This window comes from Ambystoma mexicanum, chromosome 7p (genome assembly GCF_040938575.1).
Source record: "Ambystoma mexicanum isolate Mex_15411 chromosome 7p, UKY_AmexF1_1, whole genome shotgun sequence".
In the NCBI taxonomy this organism is placed as follows: domain Eukaryota; kingdom Metazoa; phylum Chordata; class Amphibia; order Caudata; family Ambystomatidae; genus Ambystoma; species Ambystoma mexicanum.
In genome coordinates this window covers 860,493,595-860,521,086 of record NC_090939.1, presented here as the reverse complement: position 1 = coordinate 860,521,086, position 27,492 = coordinate 860,493,595, and the positions used below count along the sequence as shown (strand labels likewise).

General features: G+C 46.5%; 1 protein-coding gene across 2 annotated transcripts in view; it reads right to left on the bottom strand.

The window, feature by feature from the left end:
• Positions 1–27,492, bottom strand: part of TPP2 (tripeptidyl peptidase 2) — a 1,218,153-nt gene that overhangs the window by 331,430 nt on the left and 859,231 nt on the right. For both annotated transcript variants that reach the window (XM_069637049.1, XM_069637048.1), the window contains exon 22: positions 17,714–17,958. In XM_069637049.1, coding sequence (XP_069493150.1) covers positions 17,714–17,958 — 245 coding nt within the window. The remainder of the gene's footprint in view (positions 1–17,713; positions 17,959–27,492) is intronic.

Genomic DNA, 27,492 nt, shown 5'->3' with positions numbered 1-27,492 from the left:
CCTGACCTCTCAACCACCACACCTACCGCTAAGAAGCAGCTACCACATTAACCCCGCACCAGCTGCACACATACCTTGTGCGCACACGCACCTTTTGACTCTCTTCACCCCCTCTACTGACTCGAACCTCGGTTCCCAAGGGCGTTCAACCTACCAGCGCCTTCAGACCATACCAATGGTATATAAGGCGCTATATAAATGCAAAATAACAATAACAATAAGAAAGGGGACAATGCAATACCCTACCATTTTGTTATTGATCTTGGAGCGTTTAAGGTTGTAGCATCCCAGTTTCCCGTTGTTCCTGACATCACTACCATTCTGACTGATTCCCTCAACGGCTACGCATTTTTCAGTCCTTGATTTGAAAAATTATTTTTTAGCATCCCCATACATCCCGATAGCTGGTATTTGGTTGCTTTTTCCCTTGGGGGACGCTCCTTTACTTTCACCCAAATACCGCAAGGGTACACCAAAAGTCCTAGCATTTACAGTAGGGCCCTGAAGGAAGAACTAGATACGCTTGAATTGTCTTCCTCTTGCACACTTGTACAATACATAGATGACTTGCTTATCGTGGCAGATTCAGAAAGCGCTTGTAAAGAGGGTACCATTTTGTTGCTGAAACACCTGGCTGACAATGGTCAAAGCATCCTTGAAGAAATGTCAGTATTGTCAAAAGGAGGTCGATTATTTAGGCCATCTCCTGTCGAAGGAGGGAAGGCGCTTTGCACCTGAAAGGATACAAAGCATCTCTGACATGGCGGTACCAAATACACAGAAAGAGGTTAGGGCTTTTGTCAGGATGGCTTCCTAATGCCGGCAATGGATTCTGAATTTTTCCCTCTTGATTAAGCCTCTGTTGACACAGACAAGAAAAGATGTACCTTTACCTCTACCTTGGGATACAGTTTGTCAGGACGCTTTTGATCTGCTCAAAACTGCACTATGTGCCGCACCAGTATTGGGCACACCAAATTATGTTAAAGAATTTGTATTATTCGTGCACAAAAGAGGTTTGTGCTTTGGCTGTTTTGACATAGGAACATGGAGGAAGGAACATGCATGCAGCTATTTTTCCTCCACATCTGCTCAGCAAAACAAAGTGAAGGCATGGTTTTGGGTCACTCCTTAACCGTGATGGTGCCTCACTCGGTAGATGTACTACTGACTAGAATGCACACTCAGCATCTCACATCTGCCCGGCTCACGAGATACGAGCTCATTCTATTTGCACCCAACATCAAAATTAAGAGATGCAGTTCTTTGAATCTGGCTGAGCTTTTACCTCTTCTAAACGAAGACAGTACCAATGACAACAACCATTATTGCCTCTATGTCACTGAACAAGACACAAAAGGGAGGATTGGTTTGAGCGACACATCCTTGCCATCCCCAGACAGGGAAATATTTTGTGATGGTTCTTGTTTTAAACTCACAGACGGCACTTCTACTGCTGCTATGCAATCACCACCTTATAAACCACCGAAAGCAGGAGAATTCCTCACAACTCTGCCCAGGCTGCAGAAATAATTGCTTTGACTAGAGCTTGTGAGATATCCTAGGGGCTCAGAGTCCATATTTATACTGAGAGTCACTACGCCTTGGGAGTAGCTCACAACTTTGGGAGACTATGGCAATAGAGGGGATTTTTAACATCCCAAGATTCAACATGGTCCCTTGATAGTGCCACTATTATCAGCACTGGCTCTCCCTAAACTGGCCATAATGAAATGTGCAGCACGTCAGAGTGTAACTGACGATATTGGGAAAGGGAATGCATTCGCAGACAAAATAGCCAAGCAAATGGCCACAGACCCACAATCAGGAATGTATGTATTGGACTCCGCTAAGTGGGTTGCTGAGAGTGGGATAATGAAAGAGGGCATTAGTAGCATGAAAGAAATTCGGGCAGAAGCCACAGCAGAGGAAATTGAACAATGGGGTTCTGGACCAGCAGGGTTGGTTGATTAAGGATGTTGGGTTGATCATGATAAACAAAGATGGATGCTGCCCAACGCTTATATAAACAGCTGGAGTTACTATGGCAAATGGGCAAGCTCACATTAGTGAGCAAGGTATTTGTAAAAATGTAGACCCAGTATGGAGAAATTACAACATTCCCAAAATTGCGGAGCGACCAGTTCAGAACTGTATGATCTGTCTACAACACAAGATTGGGAAGGGGACACCAGCACTAAGGGTAGTTTTGGACCTCCTTCCATGCCATTCAAAGTTATTCATTTCGACTTCATTGAAATGGAACAATGCCAAAATTACAAATGTGTTAGTGATATGTGCATTCAGAAAATCATTTAAGGCTTTCCCTTTGAAGGATAATACTGCTATGTGAACCGCAAGAGTCATGCAAATAGAATACTTCCCTAGATTTGAGTTACCTAGACTAAGATGGTCTGACAATGGACCTAATTTTATTGCCGCTATCATACTACAAGTATGTGAGGGGCTACAAATTAATAAGATTCCAATTCACAAGAAATCCCCAGAGTGCTGGTTTAAATGAACGCCACATCGGCATCCTTAAGAACAAGCTAGCGAAAGTGTGCACACAGCAAACAGAAATGGCCCGATGCCCTACCACTAGCTCTGCTATCCATGAGAACCACTGGCCAGGCAAAAACAGGACTTTCTCCCTATGAGATAGCTATGGGGAGACCCACTAATGTATGGAATACACCCAGGCCTAAGAAACTGTCTTGACATTGATTACCCATTATTGATTGATTACTGTCCCCAGTTGACTCAAAATATGCTTTTGATTCACCAACAGGTTCGTGCAGCACTGCCCGATAAATATGAGGGTCCTGGTCACCACATTCGACCAGGTGATTATGTCCTCGTGAAGGACTTTGAAAGGATGCAGCTAGCTGGAAAGGACCCTATCTGGTGCTATTGTCAACGCAGACAGCTGTTCAAGTGGACAGAAAGAAGCACTGGGTCCATGCAGCATACCTGAAACGAGTGCCCTTCTCTTTACCCTAGAACAAGCGGGAAAAGGAGGGGGTAGGAGATTCTGAACCCAAGTGACGGCATATGCTCTGACCCTGAACCTAAGCAGCCCGATTATTCACCACTTCCTCTGAATACTAACCTTTTGTTCACGGATCACTCCGTGCCCGGAGTATCCATATATGACCACGGAAATAGCTAGGGAATGACATTTTGTAGGTAGGGAAGTGTGGTAGAAATACTGCACCCGCAAGAAACCAAATGTATTCCCTCCATTCCCCACAAAGACACCTGGAGGTAGAGGGGGGCAGGGAAAGAAAGGAAGAATACAAGCAAGATTGTCCACGTGGTCAGGTGCCACCCACAGATGAACTTCTAGAACCTGTTTCAGTGAGGCTTCTTAACAGATGTCAGGGATTTTGGTCGTCCCCCGCTAGCCTGTCTGTGCTGCAGCCACAGCACGTACCTCAGGATAGCTTTGGCTATCTACACCTTTCCTTCTTTATGGAATCCCTAAACTTTTTTCTTTTATTTTTGAATCTGACCTGTACTTTTTGTAGTACAGTGAAGCCTTACGCTTCACTGCACTGGCCTTTGCTCATATGTTATGGAGAAACTGATATGTCCTTCAGTCTATCAGTACTGGGAAACATGGTTTCCCTTACTCATGTTACTATGTTGCTACTTGAGGTTACTTTTGTATCACTTGTGATAACTTTTTATCATTGCACAATGCAGCAGTGCAATGGGGTGCATTTTTGTTTTGCCCTAGACTAACACTTAAAAGGATTTTTGGTTACTCTACATGTGCTTAAAAGATAGACTTGCGGCAGCAGTGACTTTTCCCCACTTTTTGGGGAATTTCGTTTTTAGCTTTAACGTGTTTGGCTACTAACTGTGGCTACTGGTCAAACATGGCTGCGCCACGAGATTTTGCCTGTTCTTTTTCCATCTTGTGGTTTACTTCCTGGCCTCAGAATCCAGGAAAATCCTTATAAGGTGTCACGACCCTCGCCCGAAACCCCCTCTTCAAAAGCCCGCCTGTGGCGCCAGGCTCATGCACCGTGAAGAGCATATGCTTGGGAACTACTTTATTGCGTTTGTCAGCCAACATGGAGGCATCCACATAACTTGGTTCCTAGGAACCAATCTTTGCGGTCTAGTGTTTTGGGTGTGGTAGCCTAGGGACTACTTTACCTGGACTATTTTGTTGGGGCTATTTAAACCACACCCGAGCAAGACAACACGCTTCGCGTTACTTTGCAGTTTGCAACGTGACGCTCACTGTGTCCAGCTATACCCACGAACCTTGGAGAAGCAGAACCTGCAAGGAGACAAAAGGAACATCATTAGCAGCAGCATCTTACCTGCAGTCTTCATCTTTAGCAACTCGCAGCTCCTGAGAACAGCTTCCTCGAATCTGCACACCTCCTGGAATAAACAACCTGAAAGAGGAAGATAGAGGCAACATTAAAGAAAGCATAAGAGACATTGCAAATCATGAAATGCTCTAAAGGCTTACCTGGCTGGGCGCCTCTCGGCTGGCACCACTCCGGAAATTCCACATGTGCTGAAGAACACTGCGACCTACAAGGAAAAAAGGAAAAAACAGGTTAGCAAAGGCAAGATATTGCAGCACTGCGCATAGCGCTTACTTACCGCATCATAGCGCTCTTAATGTGCCATCATTTACCAGCGAGGCTCAACCAAGCCAGTTTGCCACGCTGAAGCTCCGCATACCTAAGGGAGAAAGAGAGACATTATTAAACAATGAAAGGCATGCAGGATAGCAACAATACTAAAGAACAGCAATAATACCTACATGAATGATATCAAACGGGCCGGCGTCAGTGAAGTAACTGGACCGCACACGCCCACGAAAGAAAACGCGCCCCTGCAAAGAAGGCAGGACAGAGAGCACGCCTCACAAGGTGAGGAGAGGGCCCCAGAGGGGCTGAAGTCATACGGGGGTGGAGGGAGTATACTTACCCCGGTCGGCCAGTCTTGAACACAGTCCTCCTGTATTTTCACGCAGAACCTTCCCTGCAGACCACATCTGGGCACCACTGAGATATATTTTGTCTCGGGAGGATAGCTCTGCGTCAACGTGCTCGCCTTAGAAACAAGACGACGCAGAGTACCAAAGGTTCGATCCCCGGGTCCACGCTTAGAAACCTCTGGGTATTAAGCGTGTTATAAATAACCTATCATATCATATAATATCATATCATATCATATACTAGCGAGTAACCCGGCTGGGTGGCGTCCCTGTGGAAACCAGGTGAGCGTAACATAAGGACTGCCAGGGCCTGGGAAAGCAGCAGCTTTTGGCGGGCTACTGGAGAGCTGTGTGTGTTTGCAGGCAGGATGTGGGAGGGGTCAGTGACTCCAATCCACATACTGGCTTTGGAGTGTCTGAGTGGTATGCATGAATGTTCCTGCCAGTGGTCCGGATTGGACCACTGCTGGGGTGTGTGTGTGGACTAGTCCTATTGGCTAGTGGGAGTTTCAGCTCCTACCTGGCTTTTAGGATAAGAAGAGGACCCCTGCACCCATTCTTCAGAGAACCTGGAGAAACCTCAAGGAGCCAAGCATCCTGTCTAGCTGCGAGACCCGCAAAGAAACCTGAAACCTGACTGAAGGAGGCCTGGCAGCCAACTTCTGCTGCAGCCCTGGTGGAGCCCTGTCTTGCTCGTGATCTTCAGAAGCCCTGCAAAGGCCTGCCAAAGACAGCCTTCGGAATTGCCCTGGAACCGTCTTGTGGCTGACTAGCTTCGTTTTTGGGCTATGGGCTACGGGCTACTGTGCTAACTTGGCGGACCTTAAACTGCCACTGCAGCCACCGTCCTAGCACAAATGGTACCCGAGATAGACTGCAAAGTCTGACCTGGCTGGTCGCCTCTCGGCTGGCACTACTCCGGAAATTCCACACGTGCTGAAGAACACCGCGACCTACAAGGAAAAAAGGAAAAAACAGGTTAGCAAAGGCAAGACATTGCAGCGCTGCGCATAGCGCTGCCTTAGCGCATCATAGCGCTCTTAATGCGCCATCATTTACCAGCGAGGCTCAACCAAGCCAGTTCGCCGCGCTGAAGCTCTGCATACCTAAGGGAGAAAAAGAGGCATTATTAAACAATGAAAGGCGTGCAGGATAGCAGCAATACTAAAGAACAGCAATAAGACCTACATGAACGATGTAGGTCTGGCTACTGAGTCCTGTTGCATCGCTATGCGTGGTGTGCTCTGTCCGAAAACTGCTTACCTGACCAGAGTCCAGTCCTGAGAGGGGGTGCTGCATCGTGAGTTTTTGCATTCTTCAACCGAGAGTCCTTGCACCAGCAAAAGACATCAACTAGAGGGGAGCACGAACCTGCAAACCCGGGAAATTGAGGACCTTGGATTTCAGCTGGAAAAGCAACGTAGGACACCCTTCCTTTGGTCTACCAAGTCTGGGGAAGATTGGGAGTAAGGGGGGTAAATTACTGAGCTTTTAATCTACCCCTATTCTCCCATGATAAGTCAATGGGCTTATAATAAACCTAATACTAACATTTTGGCTTTGCCATTGCTTGCCTATGCAAGGACTTCTGACTTTTGGGGGCTAATTTTGGGCATTAGTCTACATTGAACCCTAACTCAAAGAACCCTTCACTGGACCCCAGAGACCCTACCTGCATTTTTTCTGTATCCTGAACAATAGGGCACAAGGCCCCAGGCAACTTAGGGCTGGACAATGTTAGCTAGCGACCATCTCTGTGGACCTTTTTGTGTATAATACTTGCCTAACCATTCCTATGCAGGAGTATCTGATTTGTATTATGCATTTGAACCTAGTGAATGCATATATGTATTTAGTTTAATAGTGTTGTGTGATAAGTCTACCTGCTTGTAGCCCATTTACTATAGTGTGTTTAGCCATAATTAAATAATTATTTTTATTCATCCTGTTGAAGAGTGATTTGTGATGCCCATTGAGTGACCTCATTGTGGACCCTTTGCAACCTCACCACCTCTGAAGAACTTAGCCTAGACCGCCTGTCACTGCTACCTAAACTGGTTTCGCTACAGCTTCCCAGAATTGTTCCTGTCACAATATAGGCTGGCCTTCTATACATCTGTCCACCAGGCCAGATTATAGAAAATCAGTCGACATTGAACACGGGCTGGACCTTGGATCTTCACCCAGTCAGTGTCCTTAGGTCTTGTCGACTTCTTGTGGCGGGAAACCAGCCAGCGGACTTTCCTCGGTAGCCGGCAACCTTGAGTTTCTCCGGCCAGGGCAAAGTGGTTAACTGGGATGGCAAGGGAGCCCTCAGTCAAATCTTCTATGGCAAGGTGGCGCTTTCTCGGCTCCGTGCGTCAAGTAGCACAGCGTCAAGGTGTCCCTGCTTCTGGGCGACACATTTCGACTTGGCTTCCAGCCGTCACAGAAATCTTCTGACCCTGGTCGACACCAATAGCCATGGACTTAGATGACCCCCGATGTCCAGGCGCTTTCTTCAGGATTCTCGGCGGACCCCTTCTCCGGACGTCAGTTGCACAGAACTGGCTTCTAGGTTGCCTCGATGAAGAACAGCAGTTTTTGTACGATGGTCCCTTCTAGCTCAGGGAGAGGTCTCCTAACAAGGTTCTCTTGGATCAGTCCTCGACAGATTCAACAGCTCTTGGATTACATTGAAGGAAATGCAGCAGCAATCTTCTCCTCCAGCTGTGCTTCAAGGATCAGCTTCAAATTTCTACTTCAGCTTCTGAACAAATTGGTAGGTGAGAGGTCCCCATATATACACATCTGTCCCTCATTCACTCTGGTCGAGCCAGGCTCAGTCAGCCAATTACACAGAAGGGCATGCAGGCAGGCAGCCAATCAGGCTCACAGGTACACAGACCATTCACTTCCACTCAGACACCTATAACATGCAATGTGGATTGGGGCAAGCACCAAGCCTTTTAGCACCCCACACTGCATTCATGTCAGTTTCAGGCAGGGCTGTCTCATTCATTTTATCACACACACAGAAACCAGACACCCATAACATAGAATGCATATTGGTCACACACTCTATTTACACTGGTCCCACCCCAAGGGTGTACCTACAACATACAGTCACTGGGAAGGCTCCAGCCAGGATGGCCTGGTGTTAGGCAGAAACCTGTGCAGTTCCCTTAGGGACCACTGCAAAAGATTTAGGACTATAGGTGGTTGGCAGTAAACCCAATTGGTGGCAGTCTGTACCACCCAGATTTACCTGGTAGCTGTGGCTGAGCAGTCAGACTTCTCTCAAGATGAGTTAGGCAGTATATAGAGTATACACAATAGGTACAGAGACACAGTAGCACAAGCAAACACTGACCAGTGCTTTGGTGTAAAAGTATATAATTATTTATTTAAAGACACACTTGTAAATTACACTAGCACAAAGAGATAACTAAATTCAACACACAGTCACTATTATATATATATATACACACAACCCTAATTACTAATTAGACAAGTCTTAATGAGAAACACCACTTATTTTCAGACAGAGGTGAGCGCTTAACATAAGATGGCACTCTAATAAGTTACTAAAAAGGGAGGGGGAAAAGGCAGAGTTATGAAAGCACACAAATTTCAATACTTTTCAAAGAACCACAGTGAGGCAGGTTAGGCAAAGTCTACTGGGGAACAAGGAAGTTCAAATGCCAGGCCCACTCTTAGAGAGAGCAAGCGAAATGTGTCCAGGATCACACAGTGGGGTTGTGCCCAAAGAGTCTTTGTAGAAAGTTTGCAAAAGATTGAAATCAAGTCAGGAAAAGTTAGTTAACAGGTTCCAGGCTAGCCCAGGTTAGAAAGTCGAGGATTTACTGTCACCCCGAAAGATCTGTCGCAAGGGAAGCCAGTCGGGACACAGTACCTGAAAGTGGGAAGAAAGCTCCAGCGGGGGCAGTTGTTCCTGGCAGCGGGCGCAAGTTGGCATTTCGTCCAGAGGAAGAGGAGTCCTCGACCTGGAGGAAAGCTGAAGGTCGTTGCGCTGCCAGGGAAGAAACCAGCCGCGGAGTTTCCCGGTTACAAGGTACCACCTGTTCTTCGCTGTAGTGGTGATCTGTGGTATTCCAGTTGCCGGGGTGCTTGGCATGGCGGCCACGAGATGGTCCAGGAAGGCGAAAAGACGGGCAAACTGCTTATCCCCACCAGTCAAAGGAAGAAGACTCTCCGGGCTGGAGATTTCCTCTGTCGTCAGGAAAAGTGGTGAGACGGTTCCGCAGGGCTCCACCGGTGGCGTCATCGTTGCAGGTCGGCTCGGCTTCTCCCTCCTCAGATTCTTTAGGTCCTGTGGCGACTTCTAAAGTTCCAGTCCCCAAAGCCCTGCTTTTATGCAGAAAACCCCCATTCATTCAGCCTGACTGTCAATCAAACATGCTAAGTGGTGAGCCGGGCGGCTCACCACTTGGGCCAATCACACAAGAGTGCGACTTGAGTTCCTGAGGCAACTCAGTCCAGGGTGCCTAAACCCCCTCCCACACCCCCTGTGGTACCCAGACAGAGTGGCACCACTTTTGGAGGATTCTGTGGAGAAGCCTGCCAAAAAGTGGAACAAAGGGCTTGACTTGGGTTGGAGTCACAGAAGCGAACACAAACGCCCTTTTGGAACCAAGTTTCGGCAAAAATTACCAACCGGTGAATTAATATTAATTTAATAAACCGGCGGTATGTTCGAGGCTATATTAAAAAGTGGTAGCCTCGAACAATGGGAGAATCCCATAGGAATATATTCGCGGTCAAATATAAAAAGTAGTATCCACTGCCACCAGCCAAAACTCGGTCGGGGGGACTGGACAGTGCCCTCTCGAACAACAGACCCCGGGGCAATCGAATTGCCCCGACCAGTATGTCCACAATATGATGGTTTGTACTGGTTCTGTTCACAATTTGAGACTAGTAAAGCCAATGGCGACTTTACATGCCCTGGGAGACAGTAGTCAGTCCCAGGGTATGGAGTCTACGTTTGGGGGTCGCTAAGACACCCCTGGGTTACGGTACGGAGGGTGCTGTGTAACCCACATACCAAAAACACATGAAGCCCTATGAGGTAAAGGACCCCATAGCCCATACAAAACATACAAAGTCAAAGGAACACCTCAAGTCATGTCTAAGAGTGGGAGGAAGCGAGTCTCACTCTTAGCAGGAGAAAAAAATAAACCCCAAAAATCCAGCAAAGCTGCTGGGGGACTCACTAGGTTTGGGAAATTAGCCTTTACAGAGAATTCTCCCTAACACCTGGACTTCCCCACAATACCATATATGGTTCTTCCACCCAACAACCAGTTAGGGGAAGGGACGGAGTCCGGGCTTCCAAAGACTTTGGGAAAACAGGATAACAGGCAACAGAAACCAAGAGGCCCCAGGGGCCATCTTGCCTTCTATCAGGAATCCACAGATTCCTATGGCAGGGCCTGGGTATCCCAAAATGGAGGCCACTCAGAACTCCTGTCACATCAGCATGAAGCTGCCACTGACCCATACCCTGCTCTGTGGGTAACGCACAGTTGCCCAAAAACATACTCGGGGACAGGGTTGTACCGCCACACATGGGTGCCATAAGGGTATCTCAAGGGTCATGGTTCACCACAACCAAAAAGAGGAAGCGCTACACTGCAAGGGGTCCCAACTGGACTCCTGTGCAGAGTAGAACACAGAACACATACGTGAGTACAGGACAATGAGGCCCTGTCCCTCCAATGCATTTCAGCATCATAGTAGGGATATGGGCCCTGCCGTAATGTGCAAGTGGCCGCCCTCCACGTGATAGGGATGAGAGCGTACTGGACCCCTAAGGTCTGTGACACTGCTGGGACTGCATCTGCATGTGCCATTACAGGTGGTAGCTGTTGCATGGCATTGGAAGCTGCAGCGACAGCTGTGTCACCTGCATGGCTGCTGGAGGCCCCAATGAGCACTGCCATGGAGATTGTGCCCCCCTGCGATCTTGACACTGTGTCCAGGGGAGTGTGGTGGTGATGAGGATGACTGGTATTGCAGCCCTGGCGTATGCTCCTGATGGCAAGAGGTTTGGCCTGTGCAGGAGTGGGGGCAGATGTGCCAGAGTTTCCAGCCTCTTCACTGTCTGTGGACTGGGTACCTGTTGAGAATGAAATGACACGCGGTTAGTCATCTAGCAGACATGCCTGTGAGCTTGCATTACACCCATGCGACTGGGTGTCACAGAGGTGCAGATTTTGTGTCAATGGCTTGAGTGGTATTGCTCAGCGAGTACTCCTACTTGTAGGTGGTGGTAGTGCCTGCTGAGGATGTACATGCATGTGCACATTGCTTGTTTGTCTGCCAAGGTGGGATGTTGTTCCATTGTGCCTCCTACTGTGCCGGCGCTCTATGTGCTGTGTTTGGAGATGAGGATGCACTCTCCTTCAGGTCATCCCAGTGCTTCTGTCAATCCCCAACAGTATGTGGTACAGTTTCCCACTGCAGTCACCCGTGCCATGATTTCTGCCCAAATGGCAGTCTTTATCTGGCCACTGATTTTCCTGTGCCTGCTGCCAAATAGTGCATTGGCATGCTCTACCACCTCAAATTTGGGCTTGGAAATCCGGCAGACAGGCCTTTTTGTTCTGTGCTATGCTGTTGCCATGAGGACTGGATGCCGGCTGGAAATGGGTGATTCGGGGTGGATTGAGTTTCAAGATGGCCCCTGCTGGGCTTCCCGTTCTGGCAGTGCTGCCATTTCCAGTGCTGGCACATTTGTTGGCGAAAACAGTATTACCAGCATGCCGCTATTACCGTTTCTGGCAGGGGTTAGGGGCACGGGGAAGAGGGTTATGTGCGTGCCCGAGGACTCGTAATACGGTGGAAATTCCGCCAATAACACTGGCATGCCCATCATTTCTGGCGTTTTACTGGTGTACTCGTAATGGGCCCAAACGTCTCCTTAAAACGAGACATATATTTAACTGAAATGAGTGGAGGAAGGAGGAGGATAGAGTATGGTACGCAAGTGGAGCCCCCTGATGTGATGGTGCCATGGAGTGGCAGAGTAGAGCCAAGCCGCGGAGCCCACGACTTTCCAATCAGCGAGGAAAACCACAGTGAGATGCAGTGAGGCGAGTGAGAACAGGTGGGTGAGATGCCAATTAAACAACACAGAGACCAACACAGCTGCGAACCAGAGAAGCTCCCTATCGCCCCCATCCATAGACTGCTGCGGCCCAAGAGTAAGCCGAGATTGAGGTACCGCCGAAATGCCAGAACGAGAGAATTGACAATGGAGAATACCCCAGCGGGGGCCGATGCGCTCTATTCCCCTATGCAGGTGAAGGTACTGGTGGAGTATGGGAAAAGCGGGAGGCTGACAGGGGCAAGAGTATATGAAGTGTGCAACTCGTCAAAGACGAGATACGAGAAATAAAGTTGTCCGATTGCCAACGTGAAAGGCTCATGAATCAAGTAACAATCAACCCTGTGAAAAGTATTAAGAGGGACTAGAGACAATTATCCTGGGAAGAAGAGAAAAGGACTTGTGAGCAAAGAGACAAAGACTGGTTAAAGCAAAGCCCCAGCACAGCTAACCAATATGAGAAGATTTTGAAGAAAACCAGATGATAGAAGGAAGAGTATAAAAGAAAGATCCCAGGGGTGGAGAACTCTAAAAAGGGATCAAGTCCATGCAAAGTAGCCAGGAATATATTGAGAGACTGAAAGAGTCCCAAGTGAAGACAACAGTGTGAGACTATCTCAAAACAAGCTGTAAGCAGCATAAGCTTAGAGAGAGCAAGCCCAAGAGTATTTTACAAGAGCTACAAGAGCTCATGGAGGAGATATCCAGAGTTTACTAAAGAAGATTGTATTAAGAAACTGGAGTGTAAAAGACATTTCCATATAGAGACTATCAGGAACTACAAGTAGTACAGGGGAATAAAGACTTTTCCATGGCTGAGTTTAAATTGCTTAAACTAGTGGTAGAGTCAGGTAGAGTTAGGTTTGGACCGAGGACGTTTTATTTTGGGACTTCAGATGACAGACGAGCACCCTTAGTTTCATTACATAGACAAAGTGATCCCTTTAGCAATAGGGCAAGTTGGGCGTTTTTATAGAATTTCAATTTCATAATATCCTTAATGAGTCAGACTCCTTTCGATCCGCCACAGAGCCCAGAAACCAGATTGACATTGCCTTTTTCCAATCAGAGTAAGACACGCAACTCCACCCATTTTCTTCATGTTATACATGATGGTGGTTAAGATGGATTTTCAGAATCAGCCGCGTGGACATATTCTGAGGGGCCACTCTAGTCTGATAAACAAGGACAAACACTATTATCTAGTCAAACTATCTGTGCAGTGACACCAGAAAGCAAGGCTTAGAGTTAGGAGGGTGTGAGTGTGGTGAATGGTTCAGTTAAGCACACAGAACAATCTTAATACAAGTAAGGTAAAATATATAAACATACAATTATTTATATAGGCCTTAGAACAAACTATTATCAATGAAAAACCAGAGGCAAGTAATCCACTAAAACATTCACGCTGGCGTACTCTAGCAAGAGTATGAATACTTCACTTATAAAGAAGCATAGTCCTCGTTTCAAATTATTCTAAGTGTAGCAAAGCAAGTGAATAAAGAAACAGAACCAGGTAAGTAGTCAATACTTTGCAAACTAATAGGTTTAGAATAAAAGGAGTAGCAAACGCATACAAACCTTCAAAAATTCCTCCCTAGTTACAAAAGCAGGGGCCCAGTCCACCCAATGGGTCCCAATAAATGTCTTTTCAGGAGACTAGGAGTCTCTTTAAGTAAAGTACACATGTGTTGGCTTTAGCCAACAAGTAGTTGTAAGAGTTCCAAAAGTTACTAAAATCAAGCGCACAGTCTTTCAAATACCCTCTGCCAATACAACCACATTAGAGAAGACCTAAGAGGGGGTACAAGGCCAGAAAACGACAGTTCAGTGCTATGCACGGGAGAGATGGGGCTGGGACTTGACACCTATAAAACCCTAAGGAGATGGAAGCAGTTATGTTCACTCAACCCCTGTATGCAGATTCAATAAGGGACCAGAAATTCCTGGGCGTTCTGGATTCGTGCCTTGGTTCCGTTCAATGAAACCCAGGGGTTGCGGATGCAGAGGTCACTTCAGGCATCAGGTTCTGTGGATGGCCAGTTTGCGGTTCCATATCTGGATGCGGCTCTGGACACTTAGGACCAACTGACTTCGGGACCACCACTCCAATGACGTCTTCAGGCCCTCCAGAGCGTTTTCCAGTGGGATTGTGCCATTATAAAATGCTTCTCTGATTCAGGCCATTTGTGTCCCTGTAACTTTGTTTTTAGCAACTTTGTGGTTACTTGCATGATGTATCCAGGATGGGCTAGTGGCAGGGGATTCATTTTATAGTGTTTTCTGTAGTCTTGTGATTTTTGCATTTTACAACTTAATGCCAATTAGAGTTCCATATACCCTGACATTGCCTCGACACACGATTTTCTCCTGTCCTTTGGGCATCTTGTTGTTTGACCTTCTGCCCTGGAGTAGCTGGATTTTCTATATATGATAAACACTTTCCTGGGCAAAATGGCTGTTGTGTGTATGGCTAGATGTTTGGGGCTGGATTGTGTTGTAGTGAGAAAAGAGTGCAAGTCTTTTTTTTCTTTTTCTGGATAGATGCAGTTGCCAAAGTCTGTCCTGATTGGACAGACCCTGCCAAGTTTGAACGATGCAGATCAAAACAATGATAAAAACCAAAGCAATTATTTTGGGACAAATACTTCTATAGTTGTGAAAATAAAGATCAACCATGAGTTTTTGGTCTCACCCACGTAAATCAATACATCTGTTTACACCCGAGAAGCTGTTTTTGGTTTTTGTCTTTGGTGTTTATCATTGTTTTTCATTGGTGTTTATTGATTTATGTCACATTTAGCTTTTTGATTGAAAATACACGAGAATTAATGTAGTAAATGTGTATTTTGATGTTTTAGAAATGTACACTATTTTGTAATGTCCTTTTTAAAGTTTTTTTTAGAAATGTTTTAAATTGAATAAAATCTGGATGTTTATATAGAAGAGCCATGTACTAAATGATATATTACATGAATGGATTGTCAATTGACTGACTGGCAGACACTTAGGGATGCAAAGAAAGGGGTAGACGACCTGTTTGTTCTCTGCTTCTTTTGCGAGACTGCAGCCAGGCAGAAGGTGAGGAGAGGGGGCTCAACCACCATCCCCTGAATAGAATTGGAATGCATGGATTTCATGTGGCAATGCATCACTCTCTGCACCAAAGAGTGCCAGAGAGGATCAATCATCTAGCGAAAACACTCCTTGCAAGGCTTCAATGCCTTAGCGTATGTCGGCAACGTCTCTAAAACAAAGTGTGAGACAAAGGAACAAATTGTTAGTTTTGCAGAAGTAAAACAAATCTGAGAGGCAAGTACAGTTCCACATATGTGCAAAAGATGTCACTTTTGTTGCTAGGCATGGTCCTGGATTAGTTACTTTCAGCCTGGAGCTACCATAGCACCGTCATGTGGATCTTTGAAGATTCTGTATCCATGGGAGAACGGTGTCCATTAGAAAGATCCCTTCTTTTACCAAAATAACCAATACTTCGAGGTTGGAGTCCACCCATAGTGAGGAAACACAGGTTGCTCTACATGTGAGGCAAGGTGCAATTGAAAACAATGACATCAGAATCTTTGGCATCTTATAGGAAGCTAACCAGTGAGAGGACCTATTTGACTGAGCTTACTGCCGACTTAGACAAGGGGAAGGCAGCAGCAGTGAAGATGTAATTCGAGATCAGTTTTTAAGTCTTAAATAGTGGCTTTTGTAATAGAGAACAAGTCCATCTAAACAGGGTAGGAAGCATTGCACTACTATAAAGGGAAACTCCAATTCACGCAAGACGGCATAGACATTTATAGAAATGTCCACACTATTGAATGCTCCAAGGATAAACAACCTAATTTACAATACAAGTAGAAATGTAAAGTCATGTTACACTACAAGTATACCTACCGTTGCAAATCTGTCAGAGAGTGCCCTAGACAATCAATGCGCAACGTCCATCCCCTTATTAGGGGGCTGTGTGAGGCACAAGTTATTTTTATGAAAAAATATAAAATGGTACAGCCTGCGATTCCCTTTAAGATGCACCTTCAGTGGAGCGTCCCCCCCTAGGCCTGTGTCACGCGAGAGGCACTTGAAATGAAAATAACCCTGTAGCTGAGATAACAGCACGCAGTTAAATCAGCTGAATCAGGCATTTACTCAGGAGGGTCTAGCCAGTGCTCTGTGCATATGAAAGTAGCTGGTTCATCGTGCCTGTGGCGCCCCATTTCCAGGAGGGGCATCACATTACTCTTCTTCACCACCATAGCCCAGGATCATCTGATAGGGCAGCCCAGGGTCAGGAGGGGTGCAGGACACCCTTATCACCACTGTGGCCCTGACTGTTCTACAATGGGGCAGCCCATTCAGAAATGGGCGCCACACAACATGACACTGCCGCCACCCACGCCACTCTGAAAAGGAAAGGGAGCACATTGTGACTGCTGTTGGGCCAGCTCCTTCCTTGTGCAGCCCGTCCATCAATCCCAGACTGCTCAGGACATGACTGCACGGGTCCAGAGACTGCCCATGCCACCAGCCTCATGCTCTACACCAGCATTTTAGTTGTCTGCCTATCCTTGTGTCACCATGTACCCTTTTTGACCTAGTCTTTTCTCTGATAAGTTTGGGTCTTCCCATTGTTCCTTCCTCACCTACCCTTTTTGAGGGCGGCAAACCTGGGGTAATCCCAGAACCCAGGCAATATACCATACCGGACTAGTTCCGTTTGAGGTTATCAGAAGACGGAACCAGTACATTAGTCAGCCTGGCCACCGTGGATGGGAAGAGTGAGGTTTACAGATTGGCATATGGAGAGTCAGAGAAAGGGTTAGTGAAAGAATGAGGATGAAAGATAGACTTGACTGAAGTGATGTAAGGAGATGGAAGTTAAGGTAGATGAGGTGGTGTGGGAAAAAACAGGCATTGGCCCCAAATGGGCTGGCAAATTATGGGTACCCCTTGGGTGTGATACAGGTGGTCCAGGATGCATTAGTCACATATGATGGAAAGACCTGCAATAAAGGGAAGGTAGCCCTAAAAAAGCGGGAGCTTTAGATGTTAGTGGCGAAGGAAATGTGTTGCATGCAAGAACCTCATCCAGAAACTGCTCATGTACTAGAGACTGTATATTTGTCATCATTGTACCACTAAAAAAGCCTGTACACACCAGTATTCCAATTGTCCACCTAGCCTTGTGTCACTGTGAACCTGTTTCAACCAAGTGTTATCTCCCATAGAGGTTTGGGTCTTTCTCTTGCCTGCACCTTCCCTTCCGGACCAACCCTTTTTATAGTATGGCACACACTGATCTCAGAACCCAAGTATGGCGGGGACACCATAGGCTAGCAAGGGGAGGGTTAAGGGTATAAAGCAAAGATACAAGTTAAGTGTTTCATGGTGCCAGCCTAAACTGGTCTTCTGCCAAGTTTTCTACATCTATCACCTGGCTACATGTTATTTCTCATTACCAACGTTTTTTTAAAATCAGAACAGCAGAACATATTTGGTGTAAATGTGATGCAGGGGTTTGTAAAATACTGCAATAAATAATGGTTTCCTTGAAAAAGAAAAAAATGTCCTTAAAAATAGAATTGGTTTCTCTCGCAAAAATAACTACAACACAATAATGCACTCACTTGTCATCTGGCAACATGGTAATAAAGAACGGCTGGCTGTGCTTTGGTGGTAGTGTTAAACTATTCGCTTTTTTCTTCCCCAGAAGAGCAACACTGTGGCTTTCATAGATGTCTAAGCTCAGAGCATTCGACATCCTGTGTGAAACAATAAATGGAAGGTCTTTCAGGCGCTCTAGTTCACTCATTTGCTCATGGCGAACTTGCAGACGAATTGTATAATCTCCTTTCTCCAGCTTCACAGAATACTAAAATAAAAAATACAGCAAATTAATAAGAAGTTTTAGGCGCAAGTTCACATGCGCGAACATTTGTATATAGTAAGCAAATGCATTAGATATAATAATTATTGCATTTAAATAGCGATACAAACCCTCAGTCATCGGAGTGCTGCTTATTACCCACAGTGTGGTGCTCAAGTCACTCAAGTCTTCATACGAGCCTCTTCAAGTTTTGCACTCCATTCATCCATATTCCATAATCACGCACATCACCCCTTTTAGACGTTTAGGAGACAGATGCTAAAATAATGCCTGCAAGAATCACAAGGTGGATTTCATTTAGCAAGAACCACGATTTTGACTCATGATTATGAGTCTGTGGCCTTGTGGCTGGCAAGGAAGATGGTGGAAGTGAGGAAACCTGGCAATGCAGTCTCTGCTCTTCCTATTCTGCCACCGATTTGTACCTTGACACTTTTGAAGAACAAATTACTTACCTCTTGATAATATTCTTTCTGATGGATTAATCCTTCCTCCCATACATTCCCCACATTAGATCCATATTTTCCAGTGCACTCTATGGAATCATTTTCAGAGAGCAGCAGGCTCCATGTGGCTGCGCCCAAGCCCAAAGCTCATTGATGACCAAGGACACGACATCAGGGGCACTATATATACGGAGCCATAAGTGCGACAGCTAAAGCGGGCCGCTTAACAGCAAGCAGTGAACAAGCTATTCATAATGAAAAAGGATGGTAGTGCATTGAGGAACCTGTGTTAGGACAGACTAACCAATCTAAGAACATTGCAGATCGGAAAGTAATTTATTTTTCTAATGGATTAGTTCCTCCCACAGATGCATCTTAGAAATACTCCATAGCAGTACAGAACCCTGGAGGGAGGATAGGAAAAACCACCACCTAGACCAGAAAACACTGGAGCACCGGTCAGCCAAAGTGGCTGTCCTGAATAGACAAGGAATCCAATCACAAGATGCAAGTTGCACTCACTGTACTCGAAATCTAAATTTCATATACTCACATGACACACGCTGAGAATGACATGCATTACTCACCGTAATAGCATTTCTGATGATTGTATCTGCTTAGATTCACATGCTGTGCATATGGTCCGACATCCAGTGGTAACTGCAGAGTATTGCATCTTGTCTTTTGGGGACCTAAAGGGAACGTCGGCATAGGCGTGTCTGTAACACTATCCCTATCGTGGCGTGTGTAGTACCCAAAATCGCTCACGCGCTGAGGTCCCTCTGATTGTAGTTTTTCTGCCATGAGGGAGCCCAAGGCTATAGTGAGTGAGTACATAAGAGAGAAAGTAGTAAGACGTCTATGTTCCTTCCACCCCGAGCGGGGAGGTCGCATGTGAATCTAAGCAGATACAATCATCAGAAATGCTATTACGGTGAGTAATGCATGTCTGATGCTTGTTAATCTACTTAGAATCACATGCTGTGCATAGACTAGCGAGCAGTATCCGGAGTTGGAGGCGAGTTATGAGAAGGAACAGTAGAGAAAAGATGTCTTCGTACTGCTTGTCCCACCTGAGAATCAGACCTACAATGAGTGTCTAGGCAATAGTGTTTTGTAAAGGTGTGTACCGAACTCCAGGTTGCAGCTTTGCAAATGGACTCAAGAAGAACATTTGCAATGAATGCTATGGATGCCCCCGTGCTTCGAGTAGAATGTGCTCTAGGCTTGAAGGGCAGTTCTCTCTTCGCAAGAGAAACATAGTGTGAAGCATTTCACAATCCACCTTGAGATAGCTGATTTAGAGACAGGATCCCCTTCTCTACCAGCTGCCACTGAAACAAAGAATTGTTTAGTCTTCCTTAGTGGTTTAGTTCTTTCCAGGTAAAACATGACTGCCCTGCGCACGTCTAGTGTGTGAAGGATTCTTTCGGCCATGTTAGTAGGGTTCTGGAAGAAAGTGGATAGTTCTATTGACTGGTTCACATGGAACTTCAAAATGAATTTAGGCGCAAACCTGGGATGTGTGCGCAGAACTAACTTATCTTTGTGGACTGTTACAAAGGGGTCTAAAACAGACCGAGCTTGTAGTTCGCCAACTCTTCTGATAGAAGTGATAGCCACTAGGAAGGTTGTTTTATAGGTCAGATCTTTCAGACTTGCTTTATGCATAGGCTCGAAGGGAGCTCCCACAGCCTGGTCAAAACCACATTCAGATCCCATCCAGGGGCTGGGTGAGAGATGGGGTGATAAATCCTCTTAACCCCTTCGATAAAGGCTTTAATCACCAGTATTTTCCACTATGATATTCTTTGTTGTGATGTGGTGTAGGCTGACAGAGCAGTCAGATGAACCTTTAGGGAATTGAAGACTAACCCAGAGTCCAAAAGGTGGGTTAGATACAACACAATCTGTGAGGGTGAACAATCGATGGGATTGACGCCCTTGGAATTGCACCAGATGACAAAACGTTTCCATTTGCTGGCATAGCAATAAGGTGTATTAGGCTTTCTCGCTTCCCTGAGTATGTCCATGCATCTCTGAGGGAGTTGCAGGTATCAAAACTCTATGATCTCAGGAGCCAGGCTGCTAAGTTCAGAGTTTGTGGGCATGGGTGTAAGGTCTCCCCCTGTCCTGAGACAACATGTACGGGCAGGGCAGCTTGACTGGTGGGGAGAAGGACATTTCCATCAGGTGCGCGAAGCAGGGTTGGCAGGCCCACATGGGGACCACCAGTATCACGGTAACTTGGTCCTGGGGCATCTTGTGCACTATCTTGTGGAGAAGGGGAGTCGGGGGATGGGGGTTGGGGGGGGGGGGGCAAGCGTAAACAAATTTCCCCGACCAAGTTATCCAGAGACCGTTCCCCTTGGATCGGTTCTGGGGGTACCTGGAGGCGTAGTCTTGGCATTGGGCGTTCCCCTGAGTAGCGAACAGGTCGATCTCTGGAAAACCCCATTCTTTGAAGACGTTGGACACAATGTCTTCGTGCAGCCGCCATTCGTATTCTTCTGGCAGAGGAAAATCTCTGCTGAGTACGTCTGCCAGAAGATTGAGTTCCCCTGGAACATGTTGGGACAACAAAAACATCTTATGCTTGAGAGCCCATATCCAAATGTTTTGGGACAGCTTGGATAGCCCTGGAGAGTGAGTGCCCCCCTGTTTGTTCAGGTAATACATTGCTGTAGTGCTGTCGGTCAGGATCAGCACGGTCTTCCCTTGCAGTTGCACCTTAAAGGCTTTTAATGCTTTTAACACCGCTAGTAGCTCCAGTAAGTTTATATGGTTGGACGCTACTTGAGGGGACCACACTCCGTGTTGTGTCTGCTGAAGCAGGTGGGCCCGCCACCCTGTGAGAGATGCGTCTGTCGTGAGAGTGGCTTCCATTGCAGGGGTGGTGAAGGTCTTCCCCTTCAAGAGGTTTTCTCTTGACCACCACTGCAGAGAGAGAAGGAGGGCTGGCGAGACAACAGATCTTCCCATTGTCCGCTGGCCTGACACCACTGGCTGTTGAGCCACTCTTGCATGGGACACATGCGCAGCGCCCGTGGGGAACCAAGTATATACATGACGCCATCATCCCTAGCAAATGCATCGCTTTGTGTACCGTCACCTCCCGACTGGCCACATATTGAGGAATCTGAGAGCGCATGTTCGGAACCCTCTCGCTGGAGGGGAAGACAAGGCCGTCTTCTGTCCGAATTAGCGCTGCCAGAAATTGCTTTACTTGGCTGCGGACTAAGCTGGATTTCTTTTCGTTGATTGAAAAACCCAGACTGAAGAGAAGATCTACTGTTTTTTGGGTGTTCGAAAAACAAGCGTCGAACGAGTCCCCCGTAATGAGCCAGTCGTCGAGGTAATGGTAAACTGGGGCTGATAGTCTGTGCAGGTGTGCCGCTGCCACTGCCAGGACTTTGGTAAACACCCTTGGCGCCGAGGCGATGCCGAAGGGGAGTACTTTGAACTGGTAGTGTGTCCTGGATCATGAACCTTAGGCATTTGATGTGCACTGCCAACATTGAAATATGAAAGTATGCATCTTTCCTATCCAATGTTGCCATGAAGTCCCCCTGTTTCAGCAATGGGATCACCTCCTGCAGTGTTACCATGCAAAACTTCTGTGGTTTTATAAATTTGTTCCCTGGGCGCAGATCCAGAACAGGACGCACGGTGAGATCCTTTTTGGGTACAAGGAAGTACACTGAATAAATACTCCGGTTTACCTGAAGAATAGGGACAGCTTCTATGGCGTCCTTTCCCAGCAGTGCTTCCACCTCTTGGATCAGGATCTCCAGATGGTCCGGTGAAAGGCGCCGTGAGCGCGGCAGTCTGAACTGTGGAGGTCGGACAAATTCCATGCAATAACCGTGGGCGACCGTCTTTAAGAACCACTGGTCGGAAGTTATCCCCTCCCATGCCTTGAGGAAAGATGTTAATCGGCCCCCGACGGGGAGACATGGGAGAGGACATGGACTTGGTCATTATTTCTAACCAGAGGCTGTGGCTCCTCTGGGATTGGGGCCTCTGCCTCTACCTTTGCCACGTTTCTGACCCCTTGAGGGGTAGTAAGTAGGGCTTCCGGATGCTTGATTCGTGTTGAAGTTACCCGTGCCATAGTTCTGACCGGCACAGGCTTGTCCTCGAAAGGACCGCCGAGAATTGTTACCCCTCTGGGAGCAAGGTTTTTGTGTAATTTGGTGCAAAGACCTAATAGTCTCGTGCTGCTTGGCTGTCTCCAACGCTTCATCAACTGCTTTCCCGAAGAGGTTAGTCTCCTAAATGGGTTTATTAATGAGGGAGCCCCGAGTCTCAGGTCTGAAGCCCGATATACGCAGCCATGCAGGTCTTTTCAGAAGAGTACCTTGTGCAAGAGACCTGCCTGCTGTTTCTGCAGTGTCCAGGGTGTTCACCACATTCTGGTTAACCAGTTTTCCTTCTGAAACAATGGCGAGAAGCTTTGTTCTGGCGGGTTCAGGAACTTCCTGGAGGCCTTCTTCGAGTAAGTTCCATTGGGCATCAGCATAGCTTGTTAATAACATAGTATTATTAGCAACCCGAATGGTGTAAGCAGCTGCTGATGTGACCCGTTTGCCCAGGGCATATAACCTTTTAGACTACTTCTCCGGTGGTGATTCTCCTGTGGCAAGGGGTACCCCTGCCCTCTTCCGCGTGGTAGTCACTACCAGTGAGTCTGAGACGGCATGCCCTTTGATATAGAGAGGGTCGGCAGGAGAAAGCCGAAATAATTTTTCGAGTCTCGGGTTCACTGACCGGGTCTGAGCAGGTTTGACCAAAGAGGGAGCTACCTGTCTCTTACCAGAGACAAGGAGGGGGATGGATTGACTCACCAGAGGTTTTTCTTTAATTATATCCTCCACGAAAATCCTGCTCCGGTACCACCTCTTGAGTGGCAATTTTGAAGAATTCTGCCGCTTTTTTCAACAAGGAGTTGAAAGCCATTTGGTCATCCACAGAGGAGAATCTAGGCACAAAATATCATAGTCCTGATCTTGTTGTGTCAAAGGGTTTTCACCTTCCTGCTGAAATTTCCTCCCAGTTGTCCGTAGTATCCTATTGATCCTCCTCATAGTTTGAGAAAGGTAGCGTCCACTTCATTATAGATGTCTCTATCGGTATCCATATGGATCACGTCTTCTTGTTGGAAAACCTGAGACTGACCTACTTGAATTTGGGGGTTTGGGTCAAGCCGAGCCCTTTTCGGAGGCGGATGATCAGAAGAACTGATAATCCGCTCCAGCCAATCCATACCCTCACATTTTTCTGTAGTCCATTGAGAGTCCGGCGGGAGGAGAAGTGACGTTCTACGCACTTTGGCTTCGACGGGAACCTCTAAGGGTGTCAGAGAGAGTCTGACTATCTACATAGATATCATCGGAATCGGGAATCCAATCCGCCGAAATCTTTTCCGCGGATTGACCCATAACGTTCGGCGGAACCGGAATAAGGCCCACCGCTACTGCGATTCTTCTGATACTACTTTGGATAGTCGCCGAATCGTCGTGAGACAAAGGCTCTGATGGTTTGTCGGCAGTAGAAATACTGTCCGTGCCACCAGGAGGCTTAGCGGACGGGATTCCAGGTAGAGGGCTAGCCGTAGTTTTCAGCCCTACTGAAGCCTTGGAACTCCTCGAAGCGTCGGGCTCCTGAATTTCGACACGTATAGGTTTAGGAGTAGCGCCCTAGGTTTGTCTAGATTGCCCAGTCATGCGCTGCTGCGAATGCGGGGAAGGCCTCGGATCAGAGCGATCCAAGGGAATTGGCGAAGACTTTGGCGGCCCTGTTGGCGCTTTTCACCTTATTCGACAAAGGCGTCAAAATTGGCGTAGGGGTTGTGCGTTTAGGGCGATGCGCTTGTATGCCACTGTCACCGGGTGTGGTCCCTGTAGCAAGACTAGAGTCGAGCCTGGAAGGGTGGGGGACGGGTGTGGCAGATCTAGAAGTGTCCGCCTCAAGGTCTAAGATCCGCATTGGACGTTTGGTCATCCAAAGTACCCCCGTCACTTTCGGCTGGTGTGGAGGTTGGGTGCTCCACGCGGGACATACCGTACACGGCCCAGCGCTTTACATGGCGCTCCTTAAGGTTCTTAGGCCGAAGGAGTTTGCATGCCGCACACCGCTTCTCGTTGTGCTCTAGGGGGAGACAGGCGTTACACGTCATGTGTTTGTCCTTCCAAGGATATCGGACCCTACACTTAGGGTAGAATCTAAAAGGAGTCCTTTTCATAGCAAAAGGGAAGGATGACCAGACCAAAAGGGAAAAGAGGGGAAAGGAGGAAAGACATACTAAACAATATGGCCACCCCGACCCCACTCTCCCTACTGTATAGGTCGGCCAGAGGGCCCGACCACGTGGACAATCCAGCCGCCGGATCTTAGGCACCGAAATCCACAGCCATAGACGATTCCCCCGTAGTCTTCGTCAAAGATGTTGTTATTGGCAAAGTGACTTATCGGTTAAGATAAACAATGTCTCTAGTAAGAGCTCTGCTATAGGGCTGTCAAAAGAGAAATTATATTGTGCCTCCTATTGCAATAAATATATGTATATTGGCCTATGCAAAGCTGCTCGAAAGTCGCTTGTGAAAGAATCAGTGTTGCAGGGTCCCGACCTCTAGATCAATGTAAGCTGCCATTTTTAGGCCAATCCACCATTTTAGGTTCGCTTTATAAAGTCACCCTGTGAGTTAAAATGGTGGACGATGTCATTCCAAATACAACATGGCCGTCTTGACCTCTGTACGTAGCTAATATGTAACTTGCCTGCAGGCCACTTGTTGAGGTCGTGAACTGAGACCTTGTCCTCCGTTGACCTGTGTGTAAGGGATTACTCGTGCAATGAAACTAATCCACGAGTATACGATAAAGACAATGAATTCAAATACTGAACATAGAAGTCTTGTTTAACTACATTGTATTAATGTTTAAGAAGACTTGCATGGAAAATCCCAGAATACACAGTTGCTGTATAGGCTTGTTTATATATGTATTAAAAGCAGTTATGTGCGGATGGTGTCCGGTCAAATGGTCGAAAATAAATGGTCAAATGACCATTTGATCGAATCAAAATGGTCGGAAAAAAAAGGTCGAATTTTTTTATTTATTTATATATTTTTTTTAAGTTTTGTTTGCTTAAAAAATTATTTTTAATAAAGAAAAAGGGGAGTTGGGGGGAACCCCCCCATAAAATAAAAAAACATAAAAATTTCGACCTTTTTTTCGACCATTTTACTTCGATCAAATGGTCATTCGACCATTTGATTTTCGACCAAATGACTGGTAACCTATGCGGATGTGCGAGACTTGGGATGAACCCTAGATCGGTGATGTATTAGTGGAATATTAACCCGAAGTGGGGCTGGAAATCGTGCTCACAAAAGGTATAAAAAGCCAATGTATTCTAATGTACAGCGTCTCTCACTGAACACATTGAACCACGCTGGAGTTCGTTGTGTTTTACTGAGGGCCGATAGCTATCTGATTTTGCTCTGTTTTTGTAACTGGATTCAGTATAAAATAAAGCACTTTGTATGTTTCTTTGTAACCCGTGTTTGGTGTATTTCCTTTTGGGGTACTCAGCCTCGATGTTTTGATTTTCTTTTCACAGTTGGCGCCCGAATAGGGACCCTCAAGATTGATGCCGGATTGTTGAAGGTTGACTCAGGCTATCGGACCGGAATCGGACGGTGTGACAAAAAGGGGCCCCACTGAACGAGACGCGACACCTCAGCAGCGCTGCACGACCCGATCCCTGGACGATTAGCTTGTGGTCCGAGACGGCATCTTGACGAGGGTCCACTTATCGAGGTGGGCAGATTTGCCGAAATCACCATACACGAGGTAAGATTAGTTAGGTAAGATTCTTTGAAATCCGATCGGACCTCCTTAGGTTTGTTCAGGTGAGTCGTGACCCGACTCTTAAATCAACCCTGATAATTTGAATTTGGTGCATTGTATCTGCAGACACAATTATTGACCAGGTAACAACAAAAATTTGGTATGCTTGGGAAATTGTCTACCTCCTTCAGGGCGTTGTTTAGCAGCGATAGACAATCTTTGGAATTTAGCCGTTCTGCACCACAGGAGGGGTCACTGGCATGTACTATGTACTGTAAGCATGGCATTGGAAGTATAAGACGAACGCCGAAAAAGCATTATTGTATGACCAAGATAAACATTCTGAATCAACTAGGAATATGGATAGGGCTTTCTCACTTGGAATTCAAAAAATATATCCTTCCAAAGACCTCCATGCTTCCGATGAATTTATAGATACATTGTTAAATGAACGAAGGGCTGGTGCCTCTGCACCACCTCCGTATGTTTCTCTTCCTGCTGCTTTGCCTCTTCCTCTTGTTATTCCTACTCTACCTGCTGTTATTCCTGTTGTTCCTGCTCCTCCTAATGTTCCCCTTCCTCCATCTCCTCCACCCCTTCTTATCGCACCAGTTACAGTACCTCCATTGAATTTTCCTACTCCCTCTCTTCCAAGTGGTCCTGAGCCGCTTGTAGTCGATTAAGGTGCAGGGTCAAAGGTTGTCACTCGCAATACTGTACCACCAGAGAAGAAACGTGAATTGCTTGCATGGGCTAAACATTGTATGGAGAAGGATGATCAAGCTAATGTTTTTGCCACACTTTGTAATATGGATAATTTTCCTGAGAAAAATGTTTTTATTGAAGGTTTAGGGATTCATTTATGTGTAATGTGGAGAAAATTAAATAACAGATCTCCCGCAAGGGTTAAGGGATTATAAGGGTTATACTTTAGCGTTTTCTAGAGACACTGTGGAGAAAGTAAATGAGAATGTTGAGAGGTTATTTGGGTATAGAAAGGAGTTAGAAAAGTTGCAGAATGAGGAAGACGAGGAGGAAAGTATGTACAGAAACGGTTCCTTCCTTGTTGTAAATCAATATCTGAGGAAGCACGACTTTGTACGAAGGACGCACTTAGATGGATTTCGGATATATCGATTACTCCATTTTAAGTATATGACACATAGTCAGTATACGCCTGAAATGCAGAGGAAAGGGATACAGGCAATGATAGAGTACC